At 38.9% G+C, this 15,462-nt stretch overlaps 1 protein-coding gene across 7 annotated transcripts in view; it reads right to left on the reverse strand.

Annotated features, from left to right (window-relative positions):
* Trio (trio Rho guanine nucleotide exchange factor) overlaps positions 1 to 15,462 on the reverse strand; it is a 344,029-nt gene that overhangs the window by 219,281 nt on the left and 109,286 nt on the right. For 6 of the 7 annotated variants that reach the window (XM_020179766.2, XM_074077719.1, XM_074077720.1 and 3 more), the window contains exon 2: positions 6,461 to 6,535. In XM_020179766.2, coding sequence (XP_020035355.2) covers positions 6,461 to 6,535 — 75 coding nt within the window. Of the gene's footprint in view, positions 1 to 5,988; positions 6,088 to 6,460; positions 6,536 to 15,462 lie in introns of those variants that run through there. The other variant, XM_074077718.1, reaches the window with a different exon arrangement.

Genomic DNA, 15,462 nt, shown 5'->3' on the forward strand with positions numbered 1-15,462 from the left:
CTTGAGAACCAGAACAATGAGACTTTAAGAGACCTCTTGTTAGTCTGCTTGGAAAGAACCTGGCAGTCCCTGCCTTCTCAGTCAATCACTACCACCTCACACAGTCTACATGCTCAGAAGAATATATATGATGGATGGCAGATGCCTCCTTCCCTTTACAGGAAATGTAGTACTCTGCAAAATGGGAACATGAAGAGCTATGGTCAATAGTCACAATACTACTGACAAGTCTCAAGGCCCCAAATCCACATTCTTATCATCGCTACACTTGCTAAGTATGAATATTCATCTTGCCCCAAAAAATGTATTCCAGAAAAGCAATCCAAATGTCAGCAACAGGCCACTGAGTGAATCAACTGTGGCATATACACACAAGTGTGAAAAGGAATGAGGACTGTGTGTTGCTGCTATATATTGATCTCTAGAATATTCTTTCAAATGAAGTAACGTGTAGAAAATGGTGCAGAATAAACTACCATTTATCTAGGGAAAGGACAGATGAAAACAGATGAGTGAACAGAGTTGTCCATATTTTAAAAGCATAGGAATAGACCAAAACTTTGGAGAGAGGGAAGGTTTTTCTATAAGGGAAGAAAGATAGAGGGTGGAGAAGGCAAGAACAGAAACTACATGTTTTTTCCTACCAGTCTATCTTTTAACTTTTTAAAAGATAACCTTGTAATGACATAAGTTTTACTTAATACTGAAGCAAAAATAGGGTTTTTATTAAATCTTCAAACAATAAAGCAAAATGAAACAAATGATTCTAGTTATAAGTTGGGAGCATAGCCACATGGAGAAGAACTATTTCATGTGACTTTAAAATACAGTAATGGGACTGTACATCCTGTGCCCCGCCCCCCCACACACACAAAAATCAAAAATAGTAAATTACATCTGGCAGGGATACTATGGTAATAACATTAGTGCTACAAGGTAAATTAGTAATTATGTTGTCAAGTGGGAATTAAAATTTTTAGCTTAAGGTAAAAGAAATACACAATATACAACTGAAGTAAAATAAAATACCTACAATCCTTAATATGAACTGTAAATTTTAATATGCAGTCATGACATCATTTCAAGTATGTGTTTTCCTGTATTTGTCCCCTGAGGAGACAGAGAGTTGCTCAACAATAATGAGCAACTATTAACCTACACTATTCCTCATAGCAGGAACCAAGGCTCTTCAGTAGAGTGGCTAATTCCAGATCTGGAGAAGGAAGTGTTCTAGAAGGTCTTGAAATATCTTGCCATGCCAACACACAGGAAGCTGTACAACAGAGGAGCAGCAAAGGACTCAAGAGCCAATTTGGAAGAGGCCCCCAATGTCCAAAGATGAGAAATTTTAACCTCATAAGAGAAAAAGTGTACAATGAGTTAAAACACATCAAATGTGTTTAAAGTCATGAGTCTGAAATAAATCTTTGGTTATTCTTCATTAGTCTGAAAATTGGTGAAGGAAAAGAATCAATTATTTTTCCTGCTTTTCCCATATCAACCATATTCTCAAGCTAATCAAATAACCAATGATAGAACACCTCTCTTTATGTAATACCTCTCTTTATTTATTTTCTAATAAATGAATGCTAAAATGACCACATCACTATTTCACAACCCTAAGAAAATGAGTTCTATGCCATGCTAGTTGAATCATGCTATGAAAACTTGACATGATTAAAAACAAAAGCTTAAGGGGGTGGGCAGCAGGTTGGGACAGAAAGAGGGGAGAGAGAGAGACAGAGAGACCAAGACTGAGACCCAGACACTACCAATAAAACTCCCAATAGAACAAAAACAACACTATCCGTAAGTATTTCTGCCTCCCTATCTGCAAACTCTAAGCTAAGTCTAAGCAGGCCTCAATACCTAACTCCTTGTTTAAAGGAAACACAGGGAAGAGAAACATGGTAAATGACCACTCAGGGACACAACCACCAAAATCTAGAACGTAAAGAAACCTACAGGAAAACACTCAATTTCCTCACATAATGAACCAAAAGGGTAAAACAAAAATAATGAGGAAAAAATCTACAGATTAAAAGAATTTTACCAGACATCTCAACTTTCCTTGTTTAGGAAAAATAAATAAATAAGAGAGTCAAGTAGGGAAACTGAATACTGATAGGCTCTGTTTGATATTAGAGAATTATAAATCAATTTTTAGGTCTGTTAATGGAATAGTAGAGCTTAAAAACTTATCATTTATAAATATAAACTAGCTATTTATAAATGGAATGACAATACACCTGGAATTTAAAGTTATCCAGCGGAAGGGTAGGGAAGAATAAGAATGTAGATAAAAATGAAGAGTTTCAAAGTCAGCCAGAGGAAATCTATTACAGTATTCTTTTTTTCTTCTGAATGTTGCAATGTCATGATAAAAAATTTCATTTTGTTTTTCTCAAAGTGTTCTTGGAGCTAGGGGTTCAGTGGTAAAATGCTTGCATGTATCATCAGACCCTGGGTTTGTTCCCTAAGCATTGAAATAGGCAGGAAGAAAAAAAAAAAAAGATATTCTTAATTCTGGTTGTGAGTTCTTTTAAGGCCCAAACCTTGGTAGCATAGGAACCATATGTAATAGCTGACATTATACAATATATGTCACTAGTGCCCCCCCCTCCCACTTTTGAGAGGGCAATGTTGTAAGACCTGCACTGGATACCTGAACCATGAATAACAATGAATCTTATATACAGATATACTATGTTTTTCTATACATACATAGCTATGATAAAGTTTACTTATAAATTAGGCACAGTAAGAAAATAGTAATTAATAAGAAGACAGAACCTTTATAACAATATACATAATAAAAGTTTTATGAAGGTGGTCTCTCTCTCTTGAAAGAGTGAAGACAAGTATTAATGCTTTCGTCCACAGTTGAACATGGGTAACTGAAACCATGGGAAAGGGAAACTTTCCCACAGATAATGGGAGGACTACCAGGTACAAGAGATACATTAAATATAATCTACAGAACTTTACTTGATCCAGAATACCATAAAGTGGATCATTTATAAAGATCAGAAACTTATCCCCCAGTTAAGATAAGGTGCTGGCAGAGTGGACTGTCTGGTAAGGACTGCATCCTTCAGCAGGAGGGGAGGGACACAAGGCAGGTGTGAGCCTCTTTTATCAGGGCCTTCACTCCAGTCATGAGGAGGGGCCCTCAGCCTAATCACTTCTGAAGGCCTCACCTCTTGACACAATCACTCTGTTCACGCCTGGACTTCAGAGGAGTCATTCAAATCACTTCCCTCTTCCAACTTCAAACACGAAATCAGATAACACAATTTAATTCATCCTAAGTGGAGAAGCTGTACACTGCTATCTTAAATGCAATGAATATTTTTAGAATACCTGGAGATAAAACTTAAGGATCAGAAATTCTCAAGTTGAAGGAATCATAATGTTTTGTTGTCGTTTTTTTCTCAGAGACTCTGACTGAATACCAATGTCTTAGAATCACTGATCTTTCTTTTGGCCAACTTTTTATAAAAACCCTGCTGTGCTGTTCTACTTAAATTTCTAAAAGTCATTACATGGAGAGCTTTTTTTTTGAAGATAAACTGCTTACTATGTAGCCCAGATGACCACAAACTTATGGTTCTCCTCCTCCTCCCCAAGTATTGGGATCACAGATGTGGACCTCTGCATTTGGTACGTGGAGAGCTTTTACAAAGATACCAAAATGTTCCCTAATATGTTAAAAAATGAAATCAGAGCAAAAGGTGATTACTGGTTGCCATTCAGGGCTGAAGGAAGGCAGAATGAGTGTGGGGTTCTTTGGTAGGTGATGAAAATGTTCTGGAATGAAACAGTGGTGATGGTTGTATATCCTTGTGAATACACTAAATTCTAATTTTAAAAGCATATTAAAATCATATACTTTAAAAAGTTAAATTTAATGGCATGCCAATTATATCTTAATTTAAAAAATAAGAATAATGTTAAAGGTAAAAATTGTTTTTGAAAACTCACTTGCTTTTTGGAACTTTTCAAAAAATACAACACAAGTATCAATTTGTTTTTAATTTTGCATTTTCCCTATCTTCCTTTCTTACATAGGTAACAGCAAGTATGATGTAATCAGCAATGAGCTTGAAAGCCAATTCTGCTCAGAAGCTGGGAAATACTAAAAATGTGTGGTGGGACCTATAATGTCACTGCTTACACAGCTAGTGCAAGTCCTACCATCACAAATATTTTAAACCATCCTCTGGCCACCGAAAAACATCCCTCCCTACCAAAGATATCTAACTTTAACACTGTAGAATTCAAGAGTTCATTAAAGATTTATGACAAATTTGGAGGACTGCTGGTTTTATTTCTTTGATTAGTTGAAAGGTAAAACGTTTAAGTTTTGACAGTAAGCTAGCTAAAAATACCACCTGATAAAAATTCTGTCTAAACAAAGGATAAGTGAAAATAAAACCTACCAATCTTCACCATCCACCTGTCTGTCCATGTCTATCTAATGTGTTTACAGAAAGAAGAAAGTGAAACAACAGAGATTTCAAAACCCAGGGGCAGGCGGAGCCACAGGGTTCTCATCCCAGACCCAGACTCAGCATACAAAATGGAAAAGCTTGTAGAAATCAGCTTTCCTTAAGCCTACACCACGGATGCATCTAATATTCGAAGTGTTTTTTAGTTACACTAACTTTAAAATCTATCCATAAACAAAATCAGTCCACAAGCTGCCACGAGTCCTTATTATACAGTGTGTCAGTAAATGATTAGAACAGAGTAAATGAATACTACTTCTAAATTTTGTGGATTACTATTACAGGCCGTAAATTTGCTTGTTTGCTTGTTTAATCAAATATTTCTGGCAGCTTGAAACACCTTCTTTCTCTTCATGAGCTTCTTGAAGCACTCTTCTCTTAATCTTGCAAATGCATTATAAATTAGATTCACTTTTCCAAAATCATCAGTCTTAACTAGGGGCCAAAAACACTGCTGGGCACAAAGCAAAGAAACACTGGCAAAGAACCATAGGACACTTCATCCTAAATACACACCAGGACTATGTGTCCTGTCCCACAAAGCAATTGAAAGCAGGTAGCAGTGATAAAAATTAAAAATGAAATGTGTTCCAAAGGATATATCACATCTCTGTTTGAGAAAGATAAAAAATGTGTCAGGGGAAAGGCATCCAGGAAGATTGCCTAGGACCATGGGACAATCTACAGATTCACTTTCCACTAGAACACAGCAGAAAAATTTTGCAAAGTTTTGCAACAAGTGAACTAGTGCCCAGAAGGTGTATTACACAATGGCTCTTCTGTCTGTGCAGGAGGGAGACCCCAAGAAGATAGCCAAAAAGGGACAACACCTGCCCTTCCGTGTGCAAAAGAGAAGGCAGTTAGGTGCCCCACAGCCCTGGGGACTGTCCAGAGTCTGTCTCCATGCTGCAGAGAGCCAGAACCACAAGACAGGCTTCCACAGGGATGTGGAAGACTTAGCTAGTAGAGACCACCAAGACTTTATGACCCACAATAAGGATTCTAGCAACTCCAGAACAAGAGAACCCTGAAGGAACTCTTTTTTTTTTTTTTGCTTTTATTTTTATTTATTTTTTTATTCTTCATATGTGCATACAATGTTTGGGTCATTTCTCCCCCCTCCCCCCACCCCCTCCTTTACCACTCATCCCGCCCCCTCCCTCTCCCCCCCCACCCCCTTGATACCTGGCAGAAACTATTTTGCCCTTATCTCTAATTTTGTTGAAGAGAGAATATAAGCAATAATAGGAAGGACCAAGGGTTTTTACTAGTTGAGATAAGGGTAGCTATATAGGGAGTTGATGCACATTGATTTCCTGTGCATGTGTGTTACCTTCTAGGTCAATTCTTCTTGATCTAACCTTCTCTCTAGTTCCTGGTCCCCTTCTCCTATTGGTCTCAGTTGCTTTTAAGGTATCTGCTTTAGTTTCTCTGCGTTGAGGGCAACAAATGCTAACTAATTTTTTAGGTGTCTTACCTATCCTCATATCTCCCTTGTGTGCTCTCACTTTTATCATGTGATCAAAGTCCAATCCCCTTGTTGTATGAAGGAACTCTTAGAATTAGTTTTCCTCACCTGTCAGAAGAAAAGGTAACAAAGATCTACAAAGAACAAGACCCAGAGGTAAAAATCCAGGACCTGTCCACACTCAGAGGTCATATTCTCTGGCTTTTAAAAAGCAACTGTCTTACTTAACTTCTTGGGTGTAACAACCAAATGTTTGTAGAATCACAGCCAGACACAGTTTGATCACCAGTGATGTGCCCACTAGCTAGAAGAAAATGCCTTAGGCATTAATTCTCAGGAAAATGCTATAAAAATAAAGCAGTAAAACTTCACTGACATGCCAATGTTTTTATATACTGTGGCAGGTAAGCTAATTTAGGATGAGCCAACTGATACTATATGAGAGTGATCGAATAAACCAGAATAGAAAGTGAGACTTTACCTGAAAGATATGCAACTTTTTCCTTCAGAATTGGCAAAACATCCATAGCTTTCATTTCATCATTTTTCCGAAACCCTGAAATACACAAGTTAAAAATAAAGTTACTGGATTGCTTGAGTGACAGTTAATACCCAAATCTATCTGGTGCCACATTGTAGCTTTCTTCACACCCACTAAATCAATTTAAGAAGCATCATCACATGTGAACATTTTAATTCTATGAAAAGCAGGCTATGTTCACAGCATTTTCTTCTACTTTAATGTCAAGTACACATCCAAAGGCTGGTGTCCCAAAAGACTCTCAGCCATTTCTGGCAATAAAAATTTGGTTCCAAAAGGCAGGATATGAAATCAGCTCCAATCATTTACCAAATTTTGATTTTACTCTTGTAGATTAATTTAAGATTTTACTAGCGCAAATTAATTTAGACACTTGCAAAGACACCAGCACTGCTTTGTAAAAACTGCTATTTGTGGCATAATAAACCCTCTAGGGGGAGCTCAATGCCTCCTCCTCTAAGACTTCAACACTGGTTAAAAATAAGCCCTGACCTGGCTGAGAAGCCATAGTAAACAGCCAGGACGGGCCCCTGCTCCCTCTTTGCCTCTCATTCTAGGCTTTCTGGGTCTTGCCCTCTGGAGAAACATCAATGTCTAATGTGGTAAAACGGCCCAGTGCTACTGCATCTTCTGTCATAGCCAAGGTCCCTCTTCTTACTAAAAATAGCTCCCCCTAATATCTCAGAAGGCCATGTGGGAATTTTACAGGAAGCAAGCATGCAGCAGGCACTTGAGGACAAGCCAACACCCATATCTAAGCAAGATGAATTCCTGCAGCCAAACATACACAGCCCCAGTAACCAGAGCAAATGCCTACTTGGGAACTTGGGGTCAAAAATGTTCATGCTTCCAGTCATGCCTTAGCACATTCTCTTGGAGGTCTATAAAAGTATAATCTAGGTTCAGGAATGCTCAAAACTAGTAACTATCATTGGCAGAGAACAAGCTCCAGAAAAAATAAAAGACCACTTCCCCACCTCCATTTTTCTGTTCTTGCCAAGTAAAAGAAAAACATCCATACATTGGTAACACAACAATTGCAAGACATATACTAGCAGTAGAAAGCAGATAGTAAGAATAGATGAATGGTTCTGCCACTTCCATAGTGCCTACTGGACTACTACCCCCAAACAAATAACATCTGTAACTGATGACTCACACCAGGTGTGGTAGTTCCCAACTATAATCCCAGCACTCAGGAGGACCATGAGTTGAAGGGCAGCCTGTGCTTCTCAACAAAACCCTGTCTCAATCAATCACAACTTTTTTCAAGGCGCTAGATAGGATGAACAAAAGCAGAGATATGTACTTGGAAAAAGGTAACAGTATCTTTATTTATTAGGTCTGAAGGCAGAGCCCAGCATAAGCTCTGTGGAGCTGTTAAAATAAGAACCAAAGGTGGGCACCAGTGGTTCCCACTTGTAATCCTAGGTACTTAGAAGGCTGAGATAGGGAGGATGACAGTTCCAGACCAGCCTGGGAAGGGAGGTGGCAAGACCCCATCTCAACCAGTTGCTGGGTGCACTGAGGTGCCTGTCATCCCAGGCTACGTGGGAGGCTCAGATCAGGATTGTGGTTCCAGGTCATCCAAGGCAAAAAAAAGTTTGTGCAACCTCATTTCAAAGGAAAAGAGCTGGAGTGGTGGCATGCACCTGGCATCCCAGTGACAATGAGAAGCTTAAAATATGAGGGTGTGGTCCGGCAAGACCCTAACTTGAAAATAACCAGAGCAAAAAGGGTAGGAGGCCTTGGGAGCACAAAGCCCTGAGTTCAAACCCCAGTACTGCAAAACAACAACAACAAAAAGGCACACTACCTCAACAGCTGAGACAGAGGAGAAATCTTGGAAAGAGGGACCCAAATTCCAAATTCTGTGTATCAACTTGGCTGAAGCCTTTACCCTCCCCCTAAGCCTTCTTGCTAAGGATTAAACATTTGAACAGAGATTCTTCAAGTCGCTACCTACTACAGAGGAGATAAGAGTTTATAGTCTGGGCCCAGCCAAACTAGTTGCCTGCTAAAAACAAGCAAACGGCTGGCAGAGTGGCTCAAGTGGTAGAGCATCTGCCCTGCAAGTGCAAGGCCCTGAGTTCAAATCCCAGTACCACCCTTAAAAAAAAAAGCCCACAAGCAAACAAACAATAAAAGTCAATGCCATTGGGAGGTACAACACATAGATGCAAATAATGAATAAATTATTAGCATCCTTCCAGGTTTTTAAAGCAAATCTGAGCTAAGCATGGTGGTACATGTCTGCAATTCTAGCACTTGGGAGGCAGAGGCAAGAGGATCACAAGTTTGAGGCCAGTGTAGGCAACAAAGCAAGTTCCAGGACAGTCTGGGCTACGTAGTGAGACCCTATCTCAAAACAAGCAAAAAAGTAAACCTGCCTGTTGATAAAATACTTAAAAGTGCAAAGAACCTAGTTTAATGGGATTTGACTATGACACTGACCTGCACCTAACCTTGAGGCTCTGGGGAAGGCCGTGTAGCACTACCTAGCCAGTTACAAATGAGCTTGACACAAAGCTCAGGCTTCCAGGTCACCAGGCCACTTTCCTTTCCAGCGCACCGTGCCCTGTGTTGCCAACACACCAAGCTTTTAAAACAGTGGCTATTTATAGAAAGCTAAACATCTGAGCCAAGAGTTCTGCAATTTCACCCCCAGTCTCCTTCAAAACTCTTGAGTGAATGCAAATCTAGTGTCAGCAATTCACTGTTTGTCATTGTAGTGCATTTACCGGATCAACAAAGACTGGGTCCACCTTGATTACAGTGGGTGACACAGATGGCACTGAGACAAATGCAAGAGAATAAATTAGAATGCAGCTCTCAAAGAGAAAGTTTATAATTTATAAAAACAAGGCAGATTACAAAAAGTTTCACAAGCAGCACAAGGTACTAGAAGACCTAGGCTAATGAGAGGGGCAGATAATATAACAGAAATCCCAGACAAGAGAACACATGCTACCTACCATTTTATACATGTCCTGGCCAGAACACAGCAGAGCCCCCAGAAGTGCTATGGCTAACTGCAGTCCTAGTTTCTACAGCATAGAAATTGAGCCTCATTGTCACTCTCACAACCCTCAAAAAGAATATCCTTGGGCCGGTGGAACGGCTCAAGTGGTAGCATGAGGCCCTGAGTTCAAAGAGAAGAAGAAGAAGAAGGAGGAGGAAGAGGAGGAAGAGGGAAGAAAACAGAGAAGAGAGAAGGGAGGAAGAGCAGGCACAGCAGCATGTCCTTTTCCCAGCACTGACTGATAGTCCAATGAAGTATTCTGTGACTTGAGCCATCATTACAAAGCATTCTCGGCAATCACAGATGACTTTCTGAATCACCTTTGTTTACTGAGGTCCATAGAAGAGTGGATGACAGAAGTAAGAGCTGCTGTTTCCTAGGCCACCTCACAGGAAGAATATCACACTCATTTGAAAACAGGTACAGAAAGCAGAATTCAACTTCCTGTGCACTACTAGAAGCCACAGACTCACTCCCATTGTAACCTCATCTTTAGTTTGTTAGAGCTACAGTTACTTTGGCCTATCTAATCCCTCAGTTTCCCTGTCAAACTAAATAAAACTTGTAATTTTTGTAGAACAAAGGCACATGAATCAATGACAAATTGGTGTGCAAAGTGTTGTACATTTATTATGATATATGCACATGCCCAAATATAGGCTAGGATATAAATGCTTACCAGTTTTACTATGATATGTCAAAGAAGAAGATGTTAATTTTGTTAAAATTGTCAAGTAGCGCTTCTAAAACAAAATAAAGAAGACAGGAGGAATATAAAACTAATCACAGAAAGAAACTGAATTTGTGGTTAGCAGAGTGGTCACCTAAATGTTATACTAAATTTCATTTCTATGTTTTAAAAACATACCCAATGCTGGGAACCTGTGGGGCTCATGCCTGTAATACTAGCTACTCAGGAGGCAGAGATTAGGAGGATGGTGGTTCAAAGCAAGCCCCGGGGCAAATAACTCAAGAAACCCTATCTCAAAAAAACCCATCACAAAAAAAAGGGCTGACAGAGTGGCTCAAGTGGTAAGAGTGCCTGCCTACCAAATGTGAGGTCCTGAGTTCAAACCCCAGTGCCACCACTCCCCCACAAAAAAAAAAAAAAAAACACCCCAATAGGCACAGGACTTAGGAAGTATGTATAAGCACTAGGACTACATTAAATATATCACATAATTCTCACTAAAAGGCAGTGAGCCCAACCAAGAAAGTTCGTCAGATCAAAAAGGCAGGTTCTGTTTCATGCACTGGAGATCTATTTATGAAAACAGAGTGTATGGCTATAAAAAATGTTTTAAAAATTTAAAAGAAATGGCTTCTGTTCTATTCCACTGGTTCTAGATTACACAACAGATAAGGCTCAAGTTTTCTTGACTCTTGCATTCCAGGATTTAGCTGTGGTTTCTAAGTGTACTGCACTCAATAACTTTCACCGTGAAGCATGCACTCCCATCATCAATGGCAAATGCCATTTGGGAGGGATGCTTCTGAGATCCCAAACTTCACCTGTGTGCCACAGACTAGGAGTCAGTAACATTTTTACTTCTACGTGCCACCAGGAAGGGTTGCTGGTGGCACAAATAGGTGAACAATGGTGCCACATAAATAATTTTGGTAAAAATTAGAAGATGATGGAATGGGCGGAAGAAGAACAGTGACTTAAAAGGAAGATAACTAACACAGGGATAAATGGGCAACATTAGGGGGTGTTAGTTGTATCCATTTTTTAATTACATAATTTTTAAGTTACATAGAACCCACAGTGATGTGTACAGAAAGATAGGCTGGAATCTTGTAAAAATTCTTGTTACAATTTTAAGTATATTTCCATTAGGTGAGATACAAAAGCCAATCGTGATTTTGATGAAATGTAAGCTTCAGGGGACAGTGAACCCAGTGCAAGATGGAAGTCTAGGTAGGTGCAGGAACTGCTTCCCAAGGGGATTGTAAAGGTCAGGTAACAACTACTTTTTGAGCCAAGTTATAATGGATATGTTCAGAATGCTCACATGATAATGTCATTACTCTAAAGTCTTTACATGAGTATATATGTATCTGTTGAATGCTATCCGGGAAACAGGTCTAGGTTTAAAATTTTGATTTTATTGTCATTAACTAAAAATAAAGTATAGGTAGTGCTCAATGATTTTTCTTTCTGGTTTCAAGTCTCAACACACACACACACACACACACAGCTTTAACTTAAAACAAATTTGAATACTGAAAGGTTTTAACAAATTCTTTTTATAACAGCTAGACTCCAAGGTTCAGTAGAATGTTCTCTGTCAAAACTAATTCTGTAATACATTTCCATTGCTATCTGGGCTGGTAGCATGTCTATCTAAGTATAAATATTAAATTCACACTCCCATCTCTCTCGTTTCTTAAAATCATGAACACTACATTGCCACCAAGCAGATAGTTTTTCTGTCTTTCTCTTAATCAGTCAATTTGCCGGACACAGGTCAGATTGTTACCTAATGTTTCCCATATGCCCAGGACAGAGCCATCCAGATACAGGTGCAGGATGGCTGGGTAGAGATGAATAAATGAAGCAATGAAATGAATGAACCAACACACTCGACTCTTCCAGCTTCTTGCCCCTGACCCTCACCAGCACCTCAATATTCCTTAGCACTATTTTGTTTGAAAATATAAGCTCTGTGTAATTTGACCTTCAATCATAACATGATTTATATTTGTAAGTAGGAGAACTAACTTCTCTGCCCTATGAGGAAATACTCCACAAATGACCATTTAGCGGTGGAAAATCCTGTGGCTGAATCGACGGCCTGGAATGCCAACAATCTAACAACACCCTCCTGGTCAAATCAATTAGCCATTTTTTATCCTGCCACCCTCTAAGGAAATACTGTGTTGTTACTGCTGTTCTGTGATATTAGGCTTTAAACAACAAACAAATAGAAAAGGAACAATAGTCCTACAAATTTTTTTTAATTTAAAAAGAAAAGGATGACCACGGAAGTAGCTTCATAATGAGCACAAGCTCATCACGAAGCAGTGGTACATTATCTAATACCATTATTTACCTAAGCAGTAAGAAAAAAATTTAATCAAATGAACCAAAATATAAATCAAATTTTAAAAAATTTAAACTAAATCAGAGGTTAATTTTTTAATCCCATGTCTCCTAGGAATATCAGCTGATTTTAGTGATTTTAAATTTTACATAATCCTCAAATTAAATTGGTTAAATGAATTTTCTGTTTTCTTTTATTTTTAAGTCATTTTTTGAAAAATTGAGCTTCTGAAGAAACTGAGCCGGTGTCTTGTTCTCAATTGTCTGCCTCATCTCCTAAAAAGATAAACTACTCCTTGTCCATTTTCAGAGGTCTCATTCATCTGTCAGCTACTCCATACTGTCCATAGGAAAGGATGAAAAAAAAAACCTAAACTTATAAAAACACAGGTTATAGCAATAATAAAAATGTGTTAATAAATAAGGGAGTATTTTGGAACAACAACAACAAAAACCATTTTATAGTAAGCTGGTAGCTTCCTCTTAGCAATGAGTCTTGGCGGTAATTACCAAATTTTACTCATTAGCTAATTTGGCAGGAGTGCATGCACTCCTGAACACAAAAGAGCAGGATGACAAATCTGTGTCTGCTCGCCCCGCATGCGCACAGGGGGTGACATCATCCTCTCCAGGCAGGCCACCTCACTGCAGAGCCTGCAGGATTACGCTCACAGCACAGGGAGGTACAATGCTTGCTAAATCAAAGATTTTAACTGGGCAAGCATTTAACTAGTAATGTGCAGGAAGGAAGCATTTTAACTAGCTTGGATCGAACATGAACATGTTTGAGCAAGCAGAGAGACACGCTTATAAATCAAAGAATATGTAACAATCATTTTGCTAATATATAAAAAAATCAAAATATCATGGGATTCTTATATCATTTTTATAATCATAATCCACACTTACTTACAAAATGCATATAAAATGAATTAAGTACTTATATCAAGAAAACAGACATTTTCACATGCTACCACACAATAATATTGATAGGGCTTCATAGTGTAGCATTATAATTTTTACTTAAAACCTTTATGGTTATAATAACCATCAGACTGGTTAATTTAGCCCTTTACATAATTTTACAAGTGACAGCCTGTAGCGTATGTTCAAGGGAGAAAAAGGAGTATATGTTTGACTGATTCAAGAGAGTTAAGGAAATTTCAACTTAAAATAGCTCTGGCTTTTAAGTGTCTTATCCACAAAATACAAAGGACAAGCTAAAATAACCCAAAAGACAATTATATGTATCTTAATTTAGATGACAGAACCTATGGAATTTTTAAGGTTTGGTGTTTTAATTATGTATTAATGGTACACTGGGAGTTAATAAAAGCATAACTAATAGATCAACGGAAGGGAATACATTTCAACAGTCAAAAAAGTAGTAGCATTATAAAAGTAGGTTCTTCCTTATTCAGCCTCATAAATTAAAAAAGAACGGCATGCCCACAAGTGCCCTTCATCTTCACATCCCAAAACCAGTTGAGAGGTATACAGAGAAAAATTTTATACCTTAGGCTACCTATGTCAGAATAAAGATGGCAGATACCGAGATGTCTGTGTATGCCTGCAAAGCCTGACTGGGGATGCCAATCAAGCTGTATTCTGAGACCCCACCCTAATCAACACACACACATACACACACATCTGGCACAAACTCATATATGCATACATATGGCTCTGTGAAGCAGACCTACTTCAAAGTCTTGCCTGCATCAGAAGCCTCTCGTGAAAGCTATATAGAAATTTAGTTTGTATCAACAAATAAACTAGTGATACAACTTGATTCCTCCATCAAATAATCTGGTATCAAATCAGGCAAGGCTTACTGCTTAAAGAAACCCTGTTTAATCATTACATCAAATACTCAGACATTTTAGCACTCTTGCCCTCTATCATATAAGGAAAGAAAGAAAGTTCTGCCCACATGCATTCTTTAAAATGAAGATCAGAGTCAGATTCTGTAAAAGGCTCTGGGAAATAAAGCTATAATTCTATTCCTCTGCCTGTACACAAATACCTTTTTATTATGATATAAGGAATAGAGGGGCAGAGAGGCTTTCATCCACAGAGAAGTGGTAATGTAAAAATTTCTCTCATTGTACGGATTAGCCCCCACATGGCACAGAGAGATGGCTTGTACTAAAAGTGTAATCCAGAGTACTGTTAAACTCAGCTTGGGAAAGCAACATATAGAAGTGATCAATTCTCTGGTACAAAGGCTTGGTATGGAAAAACCATACGGCTGAAAGCAGGAGGGGACAGCCTGTCAGATGAAAGACATGTACCAAGTGTGGAAGAAATGGTCTGGGAGTGGGCAAACTGAGGGAACACTCCGGGCAGAGAAAGGAAAACACAACAGGAGGAAACATTCATGGGAGAGGACAAAGAGGTGCTGAGGGGTGGGAGTGGTTATGGTGAGTCTTGACAGGCAGGAAACTCCATCACTGAAACAAAGAAGCTCTATGCAGAAGAGGACACTTACATTACACGCCTACCTGGCTAGCCAACTCTTCCTGAATGTTTCACCCTGGTCTTACCCCCAAACCTACACTTCACTATGTAAGTCCCTGTGCAGAAGCCAGCCCCACAAACTATCCACCCCATGGTTAAACCAGGAACATGAGCTACCCCTGCCCTCCACCCATTCTTGCACTCTCCACTTTCATGAAGCAAGGCTAGTCTTCCCAGAATGGTGCTAATCAAACAAACATCTCATCATTACTCCCCTAAAATTCTTCAATGTCTCCTTAGCGCCCTCAAATAAAGTCCCAACTCCCTAATATGGCACCAAGTCCCTTGGGATATGATGTGTCTTACCTCTGCAGCCTCATTACTTTGCCATGAGTTACCCTCTCCCCAGGAATCCTA

Source organism: Castor canadensis, chromosome 6, assembly GCF_047511655.1.
Source record: "Castor canadensis chromosome 6, mCasCan1.hap1v2, whole genome shotgun sequence".
Classification (NCBI taxonomy): Eukaryota; Metazoa; Chordata; class Mammalia; order Rodentia; family Castoridae; genus Castor; species Castor canadensis.